The sequence below is a fragment of the Cydia splendana genome, chromosome 2 (genome assembly GCF_910591565.1).
Source record: "Cydia splendana chromosome 2, ilCydSple1.2, whole genome shotgun sequence".
Taxonomy (NCBI): Eukaryota; Metazoa; Arthropoda; class Insecta; order Lepidoptera; family Tortricidae; genus Cydia; species Cydia splendana.
The window spans coordinates 1,074,909-1,094,769 of NC_085961.1; the positions used below are offsets into that span (position 1 = coordinate 1,074,909).

General features: G+C 36.9%; 1 protein-coding gene across 1 annotated transcript; it reads right to left on the reverse strand.

Moving 5' to 3' along the window:
* Positions 1-1,018: 1,018 nt before the first annotated feature.
* LOC134801537 (vanin-like protein 1) lies at positions 1,019-14,204 on the reverse strand. The gene is made up of 9 exons (XM_063774139.1): positions 14,059-14,204; positions 12,574-12,657; positions 10,241-10,312; positions 8,950-9,092; positions 8,012-8,193; positions 7,440-7,577; positions 6,709-6,861; positions 3,076-3,205; positions 1,019-2,633 (listed from the first exon to the last, which is right to left on the reverse strand). Exons 1-9 carry the CDS (start codon positions 14,119-14,121, stop codon positions 2,243-2,245), a joined length of 1,356 nt encoding a protein of 451 aa, XP_063630209.1. The 5' UTR covers positions 14,122-14,204; the 3' UTR covers positions 1,019-2,242.
* Between the last annotated feature and the right edge of the window lie 5,657 nt (positions 14,205-19,861).

Sequence of the window (19,861 nt, forward strand, 5' to 3'; positions counted from 1 at the left end):
GAGTTTACTTTGTTTAGTTATAAAATTACAAAAATAAGTTTAAAAACCAAACAGGCTTATTTTGAAATGTCTAATTCGTTATTTTATTAATTGTGAATATTTCATCGTAGGTATTTCTTTATTTTTAAGCATTAAATAAGCTCACATCATTATAAATATAGGTACTGTTATTATTATTTTTATGGAACTTAGTTATACTTAAGATGGGTTATTAATAAACTTTTTGATAATTTAAAAAATCCTCATTATTTCTATCTTTATAAAATTATTACAACATAATAAAAACACTAAAACGTATAAATATAAAGTTTGTCCTAAGTCGTAGTCCGTAGGTAGGGTGCCCAGAAGGCTGGCCGCATTGCCATGCTGATCCGTTGGGCAAAATATTAGCCAGCCCTCTGGTCACCGGAGGCCACTATGAGGCGCTTTGGTAGCTCCTCATAGAGGCGACGCGCGCTAGGTCCCCACGGCCCCAAGGTTTCCACACCAAACGCCGCAAATATGTAGCTACTACCTAGTGTGACATATTTGTGGCGTTTGAGGCTTTATGACTTGATATCAATCTGTCGTCAGTAAGTTTTAATATTTAGTTCGGTTATAGTCATTTTAGTATTATAAAAGTAGATAGATTTAAAACAGTACTTTTTTGTAAAACCTTTTATCACAATCTTAATTAAAATTATTAATTATATTTTATAATACAAATTAATTAAGGGTCATTTTTATACTTCTAGGTAGGTGTATACTCTGTATCTTTAGGTATTTAAATAAAAGTAAACAAAATGTACTCTCAAATGGCTCCTTAAGGCAGTTCAGGATAGATGAAAACATTACATGATCAAATAATGTAAGTTAAAGTCAGGTTATTCAGTGCCTGATCCAGGCGGTTTTGTATTTGTCCGGTTAGCCAATAAATGTTATAACTACCCGAAAATTTTCAAATTGTTTGTTTACTTTTATTTAAATACTTAAAGATACAGACTATAGGTACAGGGATGAATTAATGAACAAAAGTAAATATAAATGTTAAACGATCTTTATTTTCCACCCATGCGTAGGATCTCATAATCTAATATCACAGTATTCAGTCGTTTACCATAAAAACACGCGTTGCCATTTAGACAGCTGACTTAACTTAATATTTTCAGATACAAAAAAAATAGGGTAAAATACCCATTAATTGACACCAAACTTTGGTATCCACTTTCTGCACGTTTTAATACGTGCCATGCCGATTATCGAGCTGTGCTGTTAGTAGGTAGTTTTCCCTATTCAATACATAGAATTAACATAACATTTGTAGCATGTATGTTTATGGACATAGGAGGTACCTATTCTTAAATGTTACAAAATGAAAACTTAATTCACACTGATAACACACTGATTGATGAACTGATAACTAAGTACAAGTAGGTAGTACTTAAAAATCTTAAAATCAGAATTCTTAAAATATCATACCTGTTATTTTAATTTACATTTACATACGCTGACATACAGTTTAGGGGTTTCCAAGTGGAAAACACTGCATTAATGAGGTCTTTGTACATACATAGTTTATTTTAAATTTGCATACGAAAACTAGAAATTCCTTAAATCTTACATGTGAATGAAAACGTGACTTAGAAAATACCGTCACACTCGTCACCAAAACAATACAATAGTTACCTGTGCCATATTATACCATGTGCAAATATTGCTCTTTAACCTAACCTTGGTTTTTCGCGAATATATTTTTTAACATGCTTAATTTAATTTCAGTAATTTGTTACTAGGCTTTCGTAAATATGTCGAAGTACCTTAAAATATATTTCATATATTTTTTATGGTTTGTATGGCAGGCATACCGAGGTAGGTACCTAAATATTTTCTGAAATAAAAGAGTAGACTTATAAACAAAATCTCAAGAAAATACATCGCAACAAATAACACTGGGACGGGGATAATTTAAAAATTAAATGCAAAAATAGGAATTTTAGACATGACATTTGATTTTTTGGTAAAAGTTTATAAGTAAAAAATAAATTTAAGTACCTATAAGTTTATCTAGGTACTTAATAACAGTCGTAATAGCATGCCAACTGGATTTTTTTTACCAAATTCTTAAGTTTGATAGCTGCGTTTCGTTGAAACATTAACATATTACAAAGTACCTACTTATTTAATAAATATTTTAAATACGCAAAAAATATGGCGCGATGACATTCTGTAAAAATAATATACCTACTTAATTACAAACTTACATTTACATCATTTCCAAAACATAGATAGAAACAACGAAAATAAGTACCCTCAATCGGATCCAGACATAATCACAGAACTCTAGAACCTCATCACTGTTAATGTACTCGTAGATCTTATACGTCAAACCATCATTATTATCATAGATCACAGTTTTCTCTACATAATCCTTCGAGAAATCTCTTCCAAAAATGCCGAAATTCAAAAGGTTTTGTGCATCGTACAGTTTGACAGTTACTTGGTTAGTATAGTTCTCATGTTTGCTGTCAAATTGGAATTGGCTGTTTGACAGTGTGTCAGTTGACAGGATGATCGGGAATTGAGCAGATTCTGTAGGTTTGAAATTAGCGGTGATGGAGATTTCGTCGAATATGATGTTGGTGCTGTTCATGGATCTGTGGAAAATACACAAAATTATAAATAAACACCAGAAGTTAACATACAAATTCTATGCCATTATGAGATAAAATTTAAATTAAAAAATATATTGGGGTTAGGGTGTCAAAAATTGGGACGTTTACCTTACAGTGTGGCAATTAAATTATACATAATACCTGCTTCAACATACAGAATCGTATTCACAACCTATGTCACAATTTGGACAAAATATGGGTTGTTACCCATTTAGATGTTTCTAAACTATTTAGACCAAAAATACTTTCTAAGTATAGGTATACGGGATTTCATCTCAAAAAGTTGAAGCTTCAAGCTTTCAACACAGGCGAGAAGAACGCATTTCTGTGTGCTGATGTTTTGACCACCTCCGTAATGGCGGATGCCTTCAAACGCGGCGAGCCCGAAGTTCAAGCCTTGGAGTCCTAAAAAATGTCAACTTACCCAATATCGCAAGACTTGAAGCTTCCAATGCAGGGCAGAATAGCGCACTCCTGTGTGCCGATGTTTTGACCACCTCCGTAATGGCGGAGGCCTTCAAACGCGGCGAGGCCGAAATTCAAGCCTTGCGGTCCTGAAAATAAGGTTGGTTTATTTTATTAATACAACTGCGAAATAGGAAAACAGAGCAGCTTATCAACTTCTATCAAGTATTATCGCTTTCCTAACATATTTTTCATATAGGCTAATATACTTGTTATTGTACCTCATAGATACTGGATCGCGCGATCATACGTCACTATAATATAACTGTATTAATTATTAAGATAACTTGTTGTTCTCTTTGTTGTTACTTAGAATAAGTATCATGCTCCACACAGCTTAGAACGCCACGCATATAAAAAAAAATCTGTTTATTTCATAAAAAAGCATGCTTATTTACAAACTTAACTACTAATCTTAAATTAAAAAGATTTTTTGAGTTAAGGACTACTACACTACTATTTATTACAGTAGTATATCGTGCACGGCCTTAGAGGATATAACCAACGGAGACGCCATGTCTAAAATTTTCGGTACAAAATAGTCTGCCGTTTTTTGCGGGGGAGGGGCACATCAAATGTATAGGTACGTCATGTCAGATAAATGTCAGTCCATACATATGGTTGACATGTGGTTGACCATTGGCCGCCTATTTTCGACAGAGGGGAACGCCTGTTAATGGCGGCTCCATTGTTAATAAAATTACTCCGAGTGCACGGCGCGTCATAGTGAACCTTGTCGGGGAATTAATGTACGAAGTTTTATATTGGGCTGTACCACAGAATAACTAATAGTACTATGTACCGTAACTGTACCCGCGCGCGTCAGTTGGCGTCTTTGGTGGTCTAAGAGTGAAGAGTGTTGTTAGTACCCAAGTATCGTATGATGGTAATGATGACACGTTAGTTAAACGTCATAATACTCATAATATTGATGTGACATCTAAATGAAGATAATAATATTTACTGTATATTTGATGCAATTTGTATTTGTGATTAAATCATATGTTACTGCCCTGCCCTTCTTATACAACAAAAACATCGTTTTAACTCAAACGTATCTGTTTTCAAATCTGCCAATTGCAAAAATACTTAAGGTAAATGTCCCAGTGATCAACTCTTACTCATTAGTAATTGTTACAGTATTAATTATTTCAATGTCAAACATTGAGACGTTTACCCGTTTACCTTATTAAACAGTCATAGGTACATAATACAAACAAATTGTATTTCTTCTGAACTCTACCGTTAAATGATAGGTAGGTGGAATATTCGAACAAGGGTACTTTGCTTCTTACAAACAGTGAGCAAAATGCGATTTTGCTCAATGAGTGAGACTAAATGACTTTCAAGTGACCTTTATATTCAAATGTCATTTCAACATACGGGGACAAAACAAGTTCGAAATACTTGGGTTATGATAATGTCCTATATCCGTCACGCACAGAACAGAGAGTTCACGAAAATTAAACACACTGGCAAAATGTCAACAATTTTAAAATAATGATTAATTTAATTTTACATGTAAAACAGAAATAGTTATTTTTACAACAGTATCAGTCGAAGCAGCTCTTACAGCGTACCATGGCTACGTGTCTTCTGTTTTAAGCTACGGATTATTACTTTGGGGAAACTCCATAGAGATAGAAAGAGTTTTTAAGCTACAGAAAAGGTGTATCCGAGCCTTAGATAACGCATGGTATCTTGAAAGCTGCAAACCCTTATTCAAAAAATTTAATCTGCTCCCGCTCCCATGTATGTATATAAAAGATGCGTGTCTATATGTCCAAGAAAACCCTGATAGTTTCATTCGACGCACTGAAACTAGCACAAGGCACACAAGGACTCAATACAGATATCTATTACATCAGCCTCCTTGTCACACTACAATCTATAAAAAAAATAGTTTTAACATGTGTTTAGTTCTGTACAATAGATTACCTGACGATATTAAACTACAGAACAGTCACTGTTTTAAAATCAAATTGGTTGAGTGGCTACAGGAAAAATGCTTCTATAGTACAAAGGAATATTTAGATAATATGTAATAATTGTATGGGCAAATATTGACGACCTAGAGGAAAATAAATTTTAATTTGTAATTTATAATGTAATTTTTATCTTATTTTTATGTTTGTATTTTAAATTATTTTATTGCAACTATTAATTTATTATTTGACTATTCCTAATTGAAGTAAATTTGTAAAATTCTTTTCTGTTTGTCTCTAATGTAATGTCTAGAATTGAATGTAAATATGTAAATAATATAGAATAATATAAATAGGGACTAAATGGATGCGATAATATGTAAACACATTAATATTACTAATGTATTGACCTATTATTGTATAAAACGTTGCAATATTTGTACACCTGCATGCAGGTTGAATACGCATGTACTACTTTAAATTAAATTAAGATCCCATGTAAACCGTATTATGACAAATAAAATATTGATTGATTGATTGATTGATTGAACAAGAGATCAAAGTTTGATATTTCTTAGAGTGCTTATTTTGAGTCCCGTGCAAGCGAAAGATTCTATAATAGAATTTAATTTAGAATCTTGAGCGTAGTAAGGGACTAAAAGCGCACGAGATGTAAATAACTTTGATCTCGTGTAGTACACAGAACTTTTCACCGGAGCAGTGAGAACACACCTATTAGACAACTTGAAAAATGTAATCCTTCTTCGTCACTTAATCACTATGCACTCATGTTTTCTTAAGATATATACTAACAATTAAGTTTAATTACCGCAATCGAACACAAAAACAAAACGTAATAAATTTCAGAAAAATAATAGGTAATTATGGAAATAACGAACATCACCAACTGAGTCAACTGACACTTCAATCGACAACTTTTTTTGTAAAAAAAAACCTTTGAAGATACGGTTCGAATTGCGGATACACGTGCTATTTGTCAACTAAGTACCTAATAGTAGAAATTCTTAAAAGTAGAATAATTATTTTTGCGAGATAATCTGTGTATTTTTTTTTGTGTTAATTATTTTAATTGTACTATAAAAATATAAAATACATAAAATATAGTGTTTTTATCAAATCTTAAACATTATTTGTATTAATTAATTATTAAGAATTCATACTCGTACGTGAGTCGTACGTGGTTTGGAACGATGCGTTCTGACGTTTTTCGGGGGTCTACTATAAACCGTCAATATACGGATGTCGTTTGAACTTTTTTTTTGTCCGTTTCTTTTTGCTAACAGTGGGAAAGGGACAGAGATAACGGATATAGGACATTACACGAGATCAAAGTTATTTACATCTCGTGCGCTTTTAGTCCCTTACTACGCTCAAGATTCTAAATTAGATTCTATTATAGAATCTTTCGCTTGCACGGGACTCAAAATAAGCACTCTAAGAAATATCAAACTTTGATCTCTTGTTGTAAAAATAACTATTTCTGTTTTACATGTAAAATTAAATTAATCATTATTTTAAAATTGTTGACATTTTGCCAGTGTGTTTAATTTTCGTGAACTCTCTGTTCTGTGCGTGACGGATATAGGACATTTTGCAGTCGCTTTCGTAACAACACTGTGTCCATTTTTGGGATAAGATTAACTTACCAGAGGCACTGGTCTTGACATGGAACTGGCAGCAGAACTGTCCGTGGCACACTGTCTCCCGCACATCCTGGTTTAGGTCCAGGGGCTTAATGATGTACTGGCTCAGGTCCTGAACGTGTGGAGTTGTGGTGGCGATAGGAGTGTTGATGGCGTCTGGAGAAGACAGGTTGGAGTGAAAACCACAGTAAATAAACGTAGGTATTTAAATTTTTTGGGGTCAAGAGCAATATGGCCCAAAGAATCTGGAATTTTCTGGATTCAACGAGCATTAGTAGTGAACTTTAAAGGGCCGTCACAATAGATCACAGCTTGGTCGACGTGGCACTCAAAGGCCCACAACACCCCAATAATAATAAAATACATATTTTGTCTAAAACGGGACTGAATTGAGGATAAAATAAACTTAAAATTACCTCCAACGTTTCGACCGCGTGAAAAACTGGCTAACCATCATTTTATAGGTACGCGATTAAGTTCCGTTAAGGTGTAAATAGATTTTAACAATAATTGATCCAATTTCACAAAACAGTTGGAAATGCTATAATTTCTTCCATGAATCAATAGGTCCACTGCACTAAATGGTGCATTTCAAAACAAATGTAAACAATTTCCAAAAACTATTCATAAATCATGGAACATACACAAAACATAAAGATCTCGGCGAATTGAGAACCTCTATTTTGATGTTGGTGGCCTGATGGATGGATGATGGAGCATGTTAAATGCTTTACCTTCTCCGTCCTTCGTCAGTTCAGCGACAACGAAGTCAGTTCCATGGCCAGTTTGTCCAGCCTTCCCAGAGAAGACCCCAAACGACGACACCAGGTTGGCATTGGTGGTGAAGGCCCAGGATTTGAAGAATTGAGGAGCTGGAAATATGAGGAGTTAGTTTGAAATAATTCACCGAGAGAAACGAGGTCTTTTGGTCAAACCTGTGGAATGTTCCAAAGGTAGGTATGTTTACGAGTAATTTGGTAGAGAATATGAAAGGGCAGAACGTAATTTTTTTGCATTATAAATAGCTCCGCAAGTGGACTTAAATATGGGAATATTTATCGGGTAATTTATGCGGTATAATAATTAAATATTTTGCATGATTTTTTATATTATATTATTTAAATATTCAATTATTCTTTGGGGGCAAATAACTGCGCGTTACCGAAGAGTTCGAAGGTGTTTATTTGAGTGGTGTTTAGTTTAGTGACTTGAAACTTGACCTCCTCCGTCACTTAGAATTATTTAATTACAACGACTTAAGATTTGTAATAAACCTTACTAGAAACACATTATTAAATATGCTTACCTGCAAGAGCTGGAATCTCTGATCCCCACTCCCCAGCCACTACAAAGTTCTTCCCCTGCAGATTTCTCAGCACCAAATCCTCTGGCATCAGCAAACCGAAGGTGACACCGAAGTCAGTTACGAAGGTGGTTTCGGTGGCCGTGACATTGCAAGTGGCAGTGGGGTCCAGGGGCTTCCTATGGCTGTAAACAAACAGATCATAATACTTATTACTAAACCCATTATATTTTTTCGTTTCTAACAAACACAAAAGGCAAGGTGACGAAAAAACTGCATACAAAGTTTAGATATATTATTTCGATGAGATAATGAATATCTAATAAAATTATTAATAGCAATGTATTAGACATACTAAAGTAACATTCGGTTAAAGGGAATTAGGACAATTAGATAAACCTTTTGCAATGTCTATTTCTCGAAATGGTTTAATTAAGTATAGACGCGTCTACCCGTTTTAAGGATCTATCAAAAAGGATAGCTGACGCCACTGGTGACCGTAGATCTGGCAGCTTCCTCGCACAAAGAATAAGTATTGCGATACAGCGAGGAAATGCTGCCAGCATCTACGGCACCATTCCGCAGGGGGATATTTTGTAATTTTTTTTTTTTAAGTTTAGTTTTATTTATTTTTAGATTTAGTTTTTAAGTTTTGTAGATTAGTTATTTAATTATGTTCTTTTTTTTCTAGTTATGTATATTAAGTTTGTATGCACTAGTAACTACATTAAATAAAGCTTAACTAATACTTATAATATTATATAAAAACTAAAATATACTAATAAAGTATAGACTAATAATGAAGAAATCTCTTCAGTACCTAACATAAAAAATAAGCAATAGATAACTGAGCAGTTACCGACTACGTTAATTTTGGATTATTGGCCTGTAAGTTCATATTTAAGAGTAATTTATCAAACTGTTACGTTGAAATGTCTTACATAGAAACGACGCTCCCTTGACGATCGAATACCAGGTTACTCCTGATAATTTCAGTTTTCTCTTGGCATCGCACCTTCTCCAGCAAATGTGACACGATGTAGATTTTGTTGTCCTTCGCTAAGCCTGAGATTACTTTCACTGCCTGTTGAATAAAAAAATAAAACTTATTTTCGTGACATCAAAAGTTGGTAAATGTACAAAACAAAACAAATAAAAACCGGACAAGTGCGAGTCGGACTCGCCCACCGAGGGTTCCGTACTTTTTAGTATTTGTTGTTATAGCGGCAACAGAAATACATCTTCTGTGAAAATTTCAACTGTGACAGACGGACGGACGGACGGACGGACGGACAGCGGAGTCTTAGTAATAGGGTCCCGTTTTACCCTTTGGGTACGGAACCCTAAAAATCACTAGCTAGCGAGTGATTCCATTATAAAATCTTTTGCTTGCTCAAGATACAGAACCGACGCGCGCATCTAAAAACTTATTAGGTATGTAGCTGAAAAATCTTCACTCTTGGTATTCATTTTACTAAGTAACTAATTAGAATTAGGTACTTATTGATAATATGTTATGTTTACCATAAAGACGGATCTTTAATTTACGATATACTTACGAGTAGGCATGTTTTTGTTTAAAGTTTTCAGGCCTATTGAATACTATTTATGGATTATTATCGGTTTGATAAGTTATATTTGTCAAATATTTTGCACAGAAGTCATCAGGGTATCGTTCACGTGACCTAAACGTGTCTTTGTTGATTAAATTGATTAATCAGTAGGTAAACTAGATGTGCCATTGCGGGACACTGTCTCAATAGTTGTCGGATATCGGTAACAGATTGAATAGCTAAAACTCGAATTAGCCTGAAAGTATTGCATACTTTTAAAACTGAAACATGACGCCGAACTTATTATTGTCATTGACGGTGTCAGTGACTTTGTTATCGTTAAGTATATTATATTTTGCTAATTGTAAGTTATTTTTCATGTTAAAAATTAACATTAACACACAAATTAAAACATTTAACATCGCAATACTAAATTTATGAGAAGTTACGTGCTAAGTACCTACAGAGGTACCTAGGTATGGAACCTAAGTACATTACATATAAGGTAAATAATTATAAAAGGTGTCAACATATTGTATTTACCTGCGATTTGCGTATTTTGCATGTTAAGGATCTCTGTGTGAGGATGAGGATGCCTCATACTCATAGAGAGGCGATCATTCATTTTTATGTAATTGGTATAGGTTTGTTATTGTTATGATTAAGAATAATAACTTACCTCATCAAAATTATCTGTTTGAACTGATCTGGAAATATCTTCCGGGACAGGCAGCACCAATATATCCACATTCTGTAAGAGACAGAAACACATTTAGGTACCTAAAAGAAAAATAGCCGTATCGCGCGGTAACGAAACGACCGAGTTAATTAACTTTTATATTTTACATACTTTTAAAGTATTATAATTATTTCTAGAAAAGGCTCTAACTATTTTGACAATACGTGTGTACAAAGAAAATAAATTAATCTAGCTAGGTTCATTTCCGGAAAATTAATTTTACTAGATAAAAAGCAAAATAAAATCCTAATATTATTTATCGGCACTATGAGGGGCCGAAAGCAAAAAAGTAACCATAATAATAAATGAATTTACCTCCCAACATGAAGACCTATTACATGATAATGGCGGTCACCCATATAAAATAAATAACGTAACAAATGACCAGCATTTTGACCTTTCACACTATTTATTATAACAACATTTTAATAGCGGTACTTAGCTGGAGGTGAAGTGTTAATTGCAAATAACCCTCGAGTTGTATTCTTACGATTAGGTACCTAAACATAGTCTTATAATTTAAGTTTTTTTGTAATTAAGGGCAACAAGGTTAGTTTGTTATGTAAACAAACAATAATGTTAAGTAATTGTATTGTATTTATTTTAAATATGACTAATGTGACTTCGAACATTGTTAGCGCGACGAAGATAATTTTAAATAGTCACCTAAGTCGTTAAAACAAATATTTGGAAAAGTTGAATATTATTTTCATGCCAGAAGTAGGTTTATTAAATCATAACCCTACTTTAATGCTTTGCCGTAGTCGGGTAATTAAAGGGATCGGACTGATAGTCATATTAGGGGATTTGAAGCAACGTTAAACGTTATGTTGGTATGATTTTAGTTATTAAAGTTTCATTGTTCATTTAATCGTTTTAATAACTAAAATAAGTGGAAAAACTTATAAAAGTTTAATTGATTTTGTAAAAAGTAGATTGTTATATTTTATATATGTCGCAGTCGGATCGTATAATCCGCCGTATTACATTACAGCTAGCCGTTTTCAAAAACAGGGGCGTTTTGAAATGCGGCGGTTTAACGATTAGCCGGATTGAATGCGGCTGAATGAGAATCCGCCGGAATGTATTCGGCGCCATACGGTCTTCAACACGGCTAGCCGTAATGTAATACAGCGAGTCATTAGTCGCCGCTTTGACAGTTTTTAGTTCCCATTTTTAACACCCGTGGCGCTGCCTGACAAACGCTGGGGTGTCCATCAAATCTGGAGTTCGTCGGACTGTTTCTTTTCAAAAAACATTTCTTTCGCAACTTAACTAGACGGAGCCGAAGCTACCTAACGAACCCAACCTACTTACCTACCTACGCTTTTTTCCCCAAAGTGTAATGTTTTCACGGACGTCTCACTAACTCAATAGGTAGGTAGGTTAGGTTCGTTAGGTAGCTTCGGATGCCCGAAGGGCAAACCGCCCAGAAATAGGAGCCCCGCTTGCGGGGCTCCGTCTATTTAAGTTGTGAAGGAAATGTTTTGGAAAAGAAACACATGTAGTGCGGTGGGACCATGGTAAAAATAAATTAAATTGCAAACATTGTCAAACTCCGGTTACGTAGGCGACCGAAAGAACTGGTCACTCTACAATCTAAAATAGTAGTACGATGCGGCTAAACGTAGGCCGCCTTATTGAAGAACGTATCGCAATGACAATCCGGCTAATCGTCGAACCGCCGCATTTCAAAACGCCCCTGTTTTTGATAACGGCTAGCCGTAATGTAATACGGCGGATTATACGATCTGACTACGACACATACACCGTGTTTTTATTGAATTCCGTTAACTTCGGGGTATAGTTAAGTACGTTTATAAGAACTAAATGGCATAGTTATTTTTCAAAAAAAAAATTTTTTTTTGTTTTTTTTTTTGTTTTTTTTTTTTTGTTTAAAAAGTAATTAAATGTAGCATATAGCGTTGTTGTAACACGGGCATTACATTTAACTCAACCAAACAATTGAAATCTGTGACATATCAATGTCATTTCGTACATCAATCGACCGAGATTGTACTTAAGTTTAGTAGCAAATGTATAAACTCATTCTAAACACTAATCGATATGTAAGCCGGCCCTAAGGCAAGTGTACACGCTTGTAGAGGCCTTATAGGAAAAAAATAAATTATGGATAATATCTCCGAAATGGACTTAATTAGAACATCGGTGTCTTTGAGAAAGTTACTTGATTTAAGCTCAAAAAAAACACGGTGTATAATGTTAAATTCGATTTTGCCATAAGTTCGGAATCGGAAATATTTAGTACTTACAGCTTTAGCCGCATTCTGGACGAGCTGCGCGCACGCATCGAAGCTGCATTGGGTGCTGCTCGCGATCCCAGCTCTGTAGGTGTGCTGCAATTGATGTTAGGTTTAGAGAAATTAACTTATATACCGATACCTTTTGATACTATTTCACATAAAAACTTTAGTACCTATAATTTTTTTATTAAATTTGACAGTACAGTTCCATAGCCGGTCGGCAGCCCTAATTTGTTTGGTCGATCTGTCGTTTTAATACAAAATTGGCAAGTACGTTACGCAAACGTTTGTTAAAATGATCAACAAAATGCGGCAGTAGGTACAAATATTTTTTTTTTTTAAGACAGTTTTTATTTATTTATAAATAATAAAAAAACATTAAAAATAACTATGAATTAAACATTTAAAAACTAAACTAAAATTAAAATAAACCCACTTATAATATTATATTACTTTTTTTTTTACTTTTCAACCCTACAAAGTTATTTAAGTATATTTATTTAACTCATATTATGTACACAGAAATTTACAAACTTATAACTAGGTAAATATAAAAATTAAGGGTATTTTATGCTATTAGGCCATAGGTACCCGGATAAAAGTACCTAATTATTTATAAAAAATATATATATATATAATTAGAAAACTTTGTCAATGTATTTTTGGCCCAGCCAGGCTGGACCAATCGAACTGTCATTTGAGCCTGTGTTGAATACCTACCAGTAAAGATAATAAGGTTTAGTGAAGCGAGTCTATCCCTAAGGTTCCGTCGAAGTCACGATCTCCACCAGTGACGAGAAAGATATCGTACAGTCGACCTCAAAGATATGTTTACATTTTTAGCTTTATTACAAAGGAGTAAGGAGCAAAAGTGTAAACATATCTTTGACGTCGAATGTACGAGTACCCCATGCGTACGTGAGCACGCATGCGTTTAAACATCCCAAGTCGTCGTATTTTTTTTGTTGTTAGCATTGAAAAGTAGACAAAGTTGAAATGTGTTAATATTTTTTCTTTGGTAGGTAATACAATATTCATTTTTGCATAAAAGTAGTGTGGTTAGTTTTGTTAACAGAAATCAATAAGAATTGAAGTACCTACTTTAGTCAACATGTAATTTTTTTAACGTCTACCCTCTTCTATAGGAATTATACAAAAATAAAAGGAATGTGATTTTTTAAGTTGAATTAGCTTTGTGTTGACAATTTTAAACTGAGGGCTTGCTTTAGGGCGTGTATAATTTTTCCAAAAATTGTTACATATTTTTCCGCGTTTCAATTGTATTGTTTTACTTTACAATTGAGTTGAACCGCTATAAGTGTAGTGCATATTTTGTTTACTTCTTTAAAAATATTAATTATACCAATTACGAAATAAATATAATTAAATAATTACACAAAACATATAAAACCTTAGCTAATATTTAACTCTGTTTAATTGTTGTTTCGTCAAATTGACCCAACCAAATCTCAAAAAAAATGGAAATCCACTTACCGTTGAAGACTTCGTCAAACCAACAAGTAGAAATACGATCACTGTATTTAACAAACACCCCATTTTCACTCGCGAATATATTTGTACTATTACTTAAACACGACCACGCTCTTTGAGACCTCGCGAAGGAATGACTGAAAAGTAAATAGACGGCCTAACATATATATAATTGAAATCGAACTCTGTAGATATATATCGTTTGGTTATCTGGATATTGTGATGTTCATTGCCGAGTTATCATACGATTGCTTGTGGTGTTTGTGTGGACCCAGTAATGGATGAGTCTTCTGAGCTCGTGACCATTTTCTTATAAAGATTTGGTGGTGAGAAAAAAATGTATTATTTGATAATACATTTTTTCATTATAAAACCTTCGTATTCATTCTGATTTTGTGTTTCGCAGCTCTATTCCACCAGAAGAACCTGAGTTACATTGCTTGTAATTAAAGGTATATTTTTATTACCAAAACGCGGATTTAACACCCAGTTAACAAGCGTCCGCATTGGCTACAGCAACCGCTTACCATAACTCTGTCCATAAGGGCCATATGTTAGTACCATCAACGGCATAAAATAAAAGTATCGTGCATACGTGACAATCGTAATTTGTAGGAAACAATAAAATTGTCTGTGTATAAAATGACAAAAACGTGTGCCATAAATGTCCATATACCTACGTAAATACATTGACAAGTCACATAAGGTTACCTGACCCTATATTCTCAAACCGGTTTCCATCCACTGTTTTACCCTATTACCGTCCACAACTCCACACTAATTTGACCCTTAAGTTCTTAGTAACAGTTCTTAGCAAGAGCTCTGAGTTATTCTGGTTTTCTTAGGGTATTATGTTGTAAAGTTTAGTGAATTACATAGTTTTACTGGAGTCCTAGGTCATTACCATGGCTTGCGTGACTTACGCCACGATGCTTATTTTTATCAACGTACTGATTGGAAGAGAACAATCTCACACCTGAGGATGCCGAAGACCGGGCAAAGTGGAGAAGATTTGGGTAGAAAGCGGACCCTGGCGCTAGGTCGGGAAAAGAAGAAGAAGACTGATTGGTCGAATATTTACGTTATAGTTGGTACTTTTGTGGGTGTTAAACCTACGTGGATCGTAAATGATAATGCACTCACTTAGTAAACAGTATGTAATGTTTCTGGAATTACAGTTTAAGGTTTATTATTTGTCGGGATTAGCATTTAAACAAGCGGTTAGTACAGGCACACACAATTCAATTCAATTGCGGTTTTTAGCTGTCTATGCAGACGTTCGATCATGCCGTTACACTCAGGGTGGTATGATGTTGTGGGGCAATGGTTGGAGCCGAGGAAACCTGTGATGCTTTTAAATAGTTGCGACTCGAATTGTCTTCCACGATCGGTCGTTATTTTGTTTGGGCAGCCAAAACGTGCCACCCAGCCGAAGACAAACGCTTTTGCACACGTCTCTGCCGTCATGTCTGGTAGTGGGTACACCTCAGGCCATCTTGTGAACCGGTCGATGACGGTGAGGCAGTACCTGTTGCCTGAAGAGACGGGAAGGGGGCCAATGAGGTCCATATGCACGTGGGAAAAGCGATCGGAAGGAGTTTGTATGGGAGAAAGTGGAGCTGAAGTGTGGCGATGTATTTTGCTGCGCTGGCAGTCTGGGCAACTCTGTGCCCAGATCTTGCAATCGCGACGAACGCCGGGCCACACATATCTGTCAGCGATTAATTTGGCCGATGTTGTGGCGCCTGGGTGGCTTAAATTGTGAATGCTGTCAAACACCTGCTTGCGGAACAGTGGTGTCACATAAGGTCTTGGTGCGCTCTGAGAGAGATCGCAGTATATACTTGCGCCTTCGGTGTTCACTTTTTGCAGTCTTAGGGAGGAACCATTAGTTAGGAGGTGTTGCAGTTCAGAATCTGAATCCTGATCTTCTGCCAGTGCCTTGTAGTTTATGGTTACTGCGACGGATGCTATGCGTGACAGCGCGTCGGCGACTGAATTATCTATGCCAGAGATATGGCGAATATCTGTGGTGAACTGCGCGATGTAATCAAGGTAACGGTATTGCCTTGGTGAGCACTTGTCGCGTCTTGTGGTAAAAGCAAAAGTGATGGGCTTATGGTCGGTAAACACAATAAAGTCTCTTGCCTCCAGCATGTGTCTAAAGTGGCGTACGGATTCGTAGATGGCAAGAAGTTCCCGGTCATAAGGAGAATATTTTTGTTGTGCTGTAGTTAATTTGCGCGAAAAAAATGCCAGAGGCTGCCATGCTCCGTTTTTGTATTGATGTATGGCTGCGCCGATCGATGTGTCAGACGCATCTGTGACTAACGAGAGCTCAACATTGCAGTCTGGGTGTGCTAGGAGTGCTGCATCGCATACGCTTTGCTTGCAGTCCTCAAATGCTATGAGTGCATCACCCGATATGTCCACGGGGTGTGAGCCTTTCACGGAGCCAGTCAAGAAGGCGTTAAGCGGCGCTTGGAGTTTGGCTGCATGTGGGATGAAACGGCGGTAAAAATTAAGCATGCCCAAAAATCTTCTAAGCTCCTTTACCGTCTTGGGTACAGGGTAATCCTTAATGGCCTGAACCTTTGTTTCTAGAGGTTTGATACCGTCTGCCGAAATACTGTAGCCGAGGAAAGTAACTTGCGACTTCCCGAAGACACATTTTGATGTATTTATAACCATACCGTATTGCTGGAGTCTGGAGAACAACTGGCGAAGGTGGTCTTCATGCTCTTCATGGCACGTAGAGTACACCAGGAAATCGTCCAGGTATGTGTAGCAGAAGTCTAGTCCTCGCGTCATCTCGTCGACGAACCTCTGGAAAGTCTGACCAGCGTTTCGAAGTCCGAAGGTCATGAAGGGGAACTCGTACATACCAAATGGCGTAGTAATGGCAGTTTTTGGGATGTCGTCTTCGTTGACTGGGATTTGGTTATAGGCTTTTACGAGATCGATGGTGGAGAATACTTTACAGCCTGTGATGTTCTGTGTAAAGTCATGTATGTGACGGATGGGATAGCAATCGGGTATGGTGCGGGCATTGAGCATTCGATAGTCACCGCATGGACGCCATCCGTTATCTTTCTTCGGCGCGAGGTGTAAGGGTGAAGACCATGGGCTTTCAGAAGGTCGAGCTGTTCCACTTTCGAGCATCGACTGAAATTCCGCTTTCGCTATCTTCAGCTTGTCTGGCGCTAGGCGACGAGGTGGGCTGACGACTGGCGGACCGGGTGTTGTACGTATGTGATGAACGGTGCCGTGGTTCAACTGACGATGGGTGCCGGCCGGGCGAGTGACGTCAGGGAAGTCGCGTAAAATATCGTAGTATTTTGATTCTCCAATGATAGTCTTGATTGAGGCTATCGTATTTGATGATGGAACGGGTTTCGCTGGGGAATGCAGCGACGTTAGGCAGTCTATGAGGCGCTTGTTGGTGCAGTCGACGAGGAGGTTGTAGTGGGACAGAAAATCGACTCCGATTATGGCTTTAGTGACGTCCGCAACAATGAATCGCCAGCGGTAGCAACGTCGCAGGCCTAGGTCCAGCTCCAGGTGAGCATATCCGTATGTTGCGATGATAGAACCGTTTGCGGCGTATAACTGGAAGTCGGTTTTGGATCGACGACCTCTGACATCTGATCGAGGGTAAACGCAAAGATCGCTTCCCGTGTCGATTAGAAATTGTACTTTACTGTTTTTGTCTGTTACAAATAGGCGGCCGGGTCGCGTAGGGCAGTCATTTTCGGCCACTTCAAGCTGCCGCGCTAGTTTTCCGTCTTGTAATCGCAGGGATGGGTACACCTCGTTGCATCCGAACCGAATCTACGATGGTACCAACACACGCCGTCGCGCACTTGTGAGCGTGCCCCGGACTTGGAACGCGAACGACTATTGCTCCGACGGGATGACCTGGTCTGGGAGCGAGAGCGAACTTCATACACGTGACTGGTGAGTGCTGCCATCTGTCGGGTGAGTTCAGCGATCTGCAAGGACATCGTCTCTAGAGGCGACGTCGGGTGCGGCGTAGAGTAGGGGTTGTGCGCTGATAACGTTGAAGGCGTAGCGCCGGGTAAGTGCGGTTGCAATTGAGCAGCTGTGGGTGACACTTCCGCAATGCGAGGGCTAGGCGAGGCAATCTCATGAATGTGATCTGCTAATTCTGACAACTTTGCCAGAGGAATATCTGGGTGTTGAGCTACTACAGTTTGTAAGTGGAGTGGGAGCCTGCTGGACCAAACAGTGCGTATGAAATTTTCTGGTAATTACAGTTTAAGGTTTATTATTTGTCGGGATTAGCATTTAAACAAGCGGTTAGTACAGGCACACACAATTCACCAAAACACTTGTTAAGTTCATGCACCACACCATACATAATCAGTCAAGTAGTCTTTTAGTTATGGTAGAAGAGCCGGCCGCAAAATTTCTAACCGACTTGATACCACGATGAAATGCACAATGGTTTCCCAGAAAAGTTATGCTAAGTCCGAATTCGATAGTCTGCCACGGCGGAACTTGCCGAAAGTACGAAAAAGAAGGCCACTTCCGGTGCGAAAAAAGGGGCTGATTTAACCCATCTGATACCGAGATAGTAGTTATGGCAGCAGTTAGAAATTTACATGTAGACACAGAAAAGCGAAGTCTGCCACTATTTTTTTTGCCGGAAGTGCTTGGCAGACGCTCTCAAAGGTGACCATCGGGACCCCTAAATTAACCCATCTGATACCACCATGAAACCAATGCCAGTCGGTAGGTATGAACTCTCATGTCAGGAATATATAAGTCTGCCAAGGCTTTTCCTGCCGAAACACCATGGCAGACGAGATTATGTAAGCAAGGTCGCCATCGGTTACCCTACACTAACCCATCTGATACCACCATGAAACCAATTCCATTCGGTAGGTATGAACCCCCATTTTAGGAATATATAAGTCTGCCAAGGTTTTTCCTGCCGAAACACCTTGGCAGACGAGATTATAAGCAAGATGACCATCGGTTACCGTACACTAACCCATCTGATACCGCCATGAAACCAATTCCAGTCGGTAGGTATGAACCCTCATTTCATGAATATATAAGTCTGCCAAGGCCTTTCCTGCCGAAACTCCTTGACAGACGAGATTATGTAAGCAACATCCGCATCCGTGGGACCGGTATACGTGATTACTGTAGGCTTATTTATTACTTTATGCTTTTACATATTTGTATATTATTATGTTATTAATGAAATATATTTATAATTTATTAAACCTATACCTAATACATTGGGAATTCATTACCTGCTTACGGCAGTAGTAGGGAGTAGTGGGTGAGTTCTGGCTCACTTAGCCAGGCCAACAGTCCCTCCCCCTTTTTTTCCCTTGTTGAGGCCCTGCAACCTTACCTTGAACCCAACCTAATGTCATTGTAGCTCGAATCTAACCTAATCTATTTTTATTGCTTTTAGAAAATATTCTAATAACAATTATCTACTTTTGCAAAGTTAAATGTTGAATTCTTTATTTCGCAAAATGGAATTTTAATGTGACTATAATGTATGTGCAATCTACTTAGAAACTGGGTTTAGAAATATAAAAACACACATTTTATATAGGATAATAAGTTTATTCAAGTAATATTCTGAACATATGAGATATAGTAACATCATATTACTTATTCTGTGTACAGTGGAGAAAACATGCAAGTTGACATTTTTCGTTTTAAAATAAAGATAAACTAAACAGTATTTGCCACAAACCGATGTTAAAAAACTTTGCAGTTGTTTTTTGGCATAATACCATCTCTTACAATTTCTCTTCAT

Coding starts and splice junctions, on each gene's coding strand:
- LOC134801537 (XM_063774139.1), bottom strand. CDS start 14,121: ATGGGGTGTTTGTTAAATACAGTGATCGTATTTCTACTTGTTGGTTTG. Junction 9,093..10,240: donor AAACAGATAATTTTGATGAG/GTAAGTTATTAT, acceptor TTTATTCAACAG/GCAGTGAAAGTAATCTCAGG. Junction 3,206..6,708: donor TGTCAAGACCAGTGCCTCTG/GTAAGTTAATCT, acceptor CCTTATTTTCAG/GACCGCAAGGCTTGAATTTC.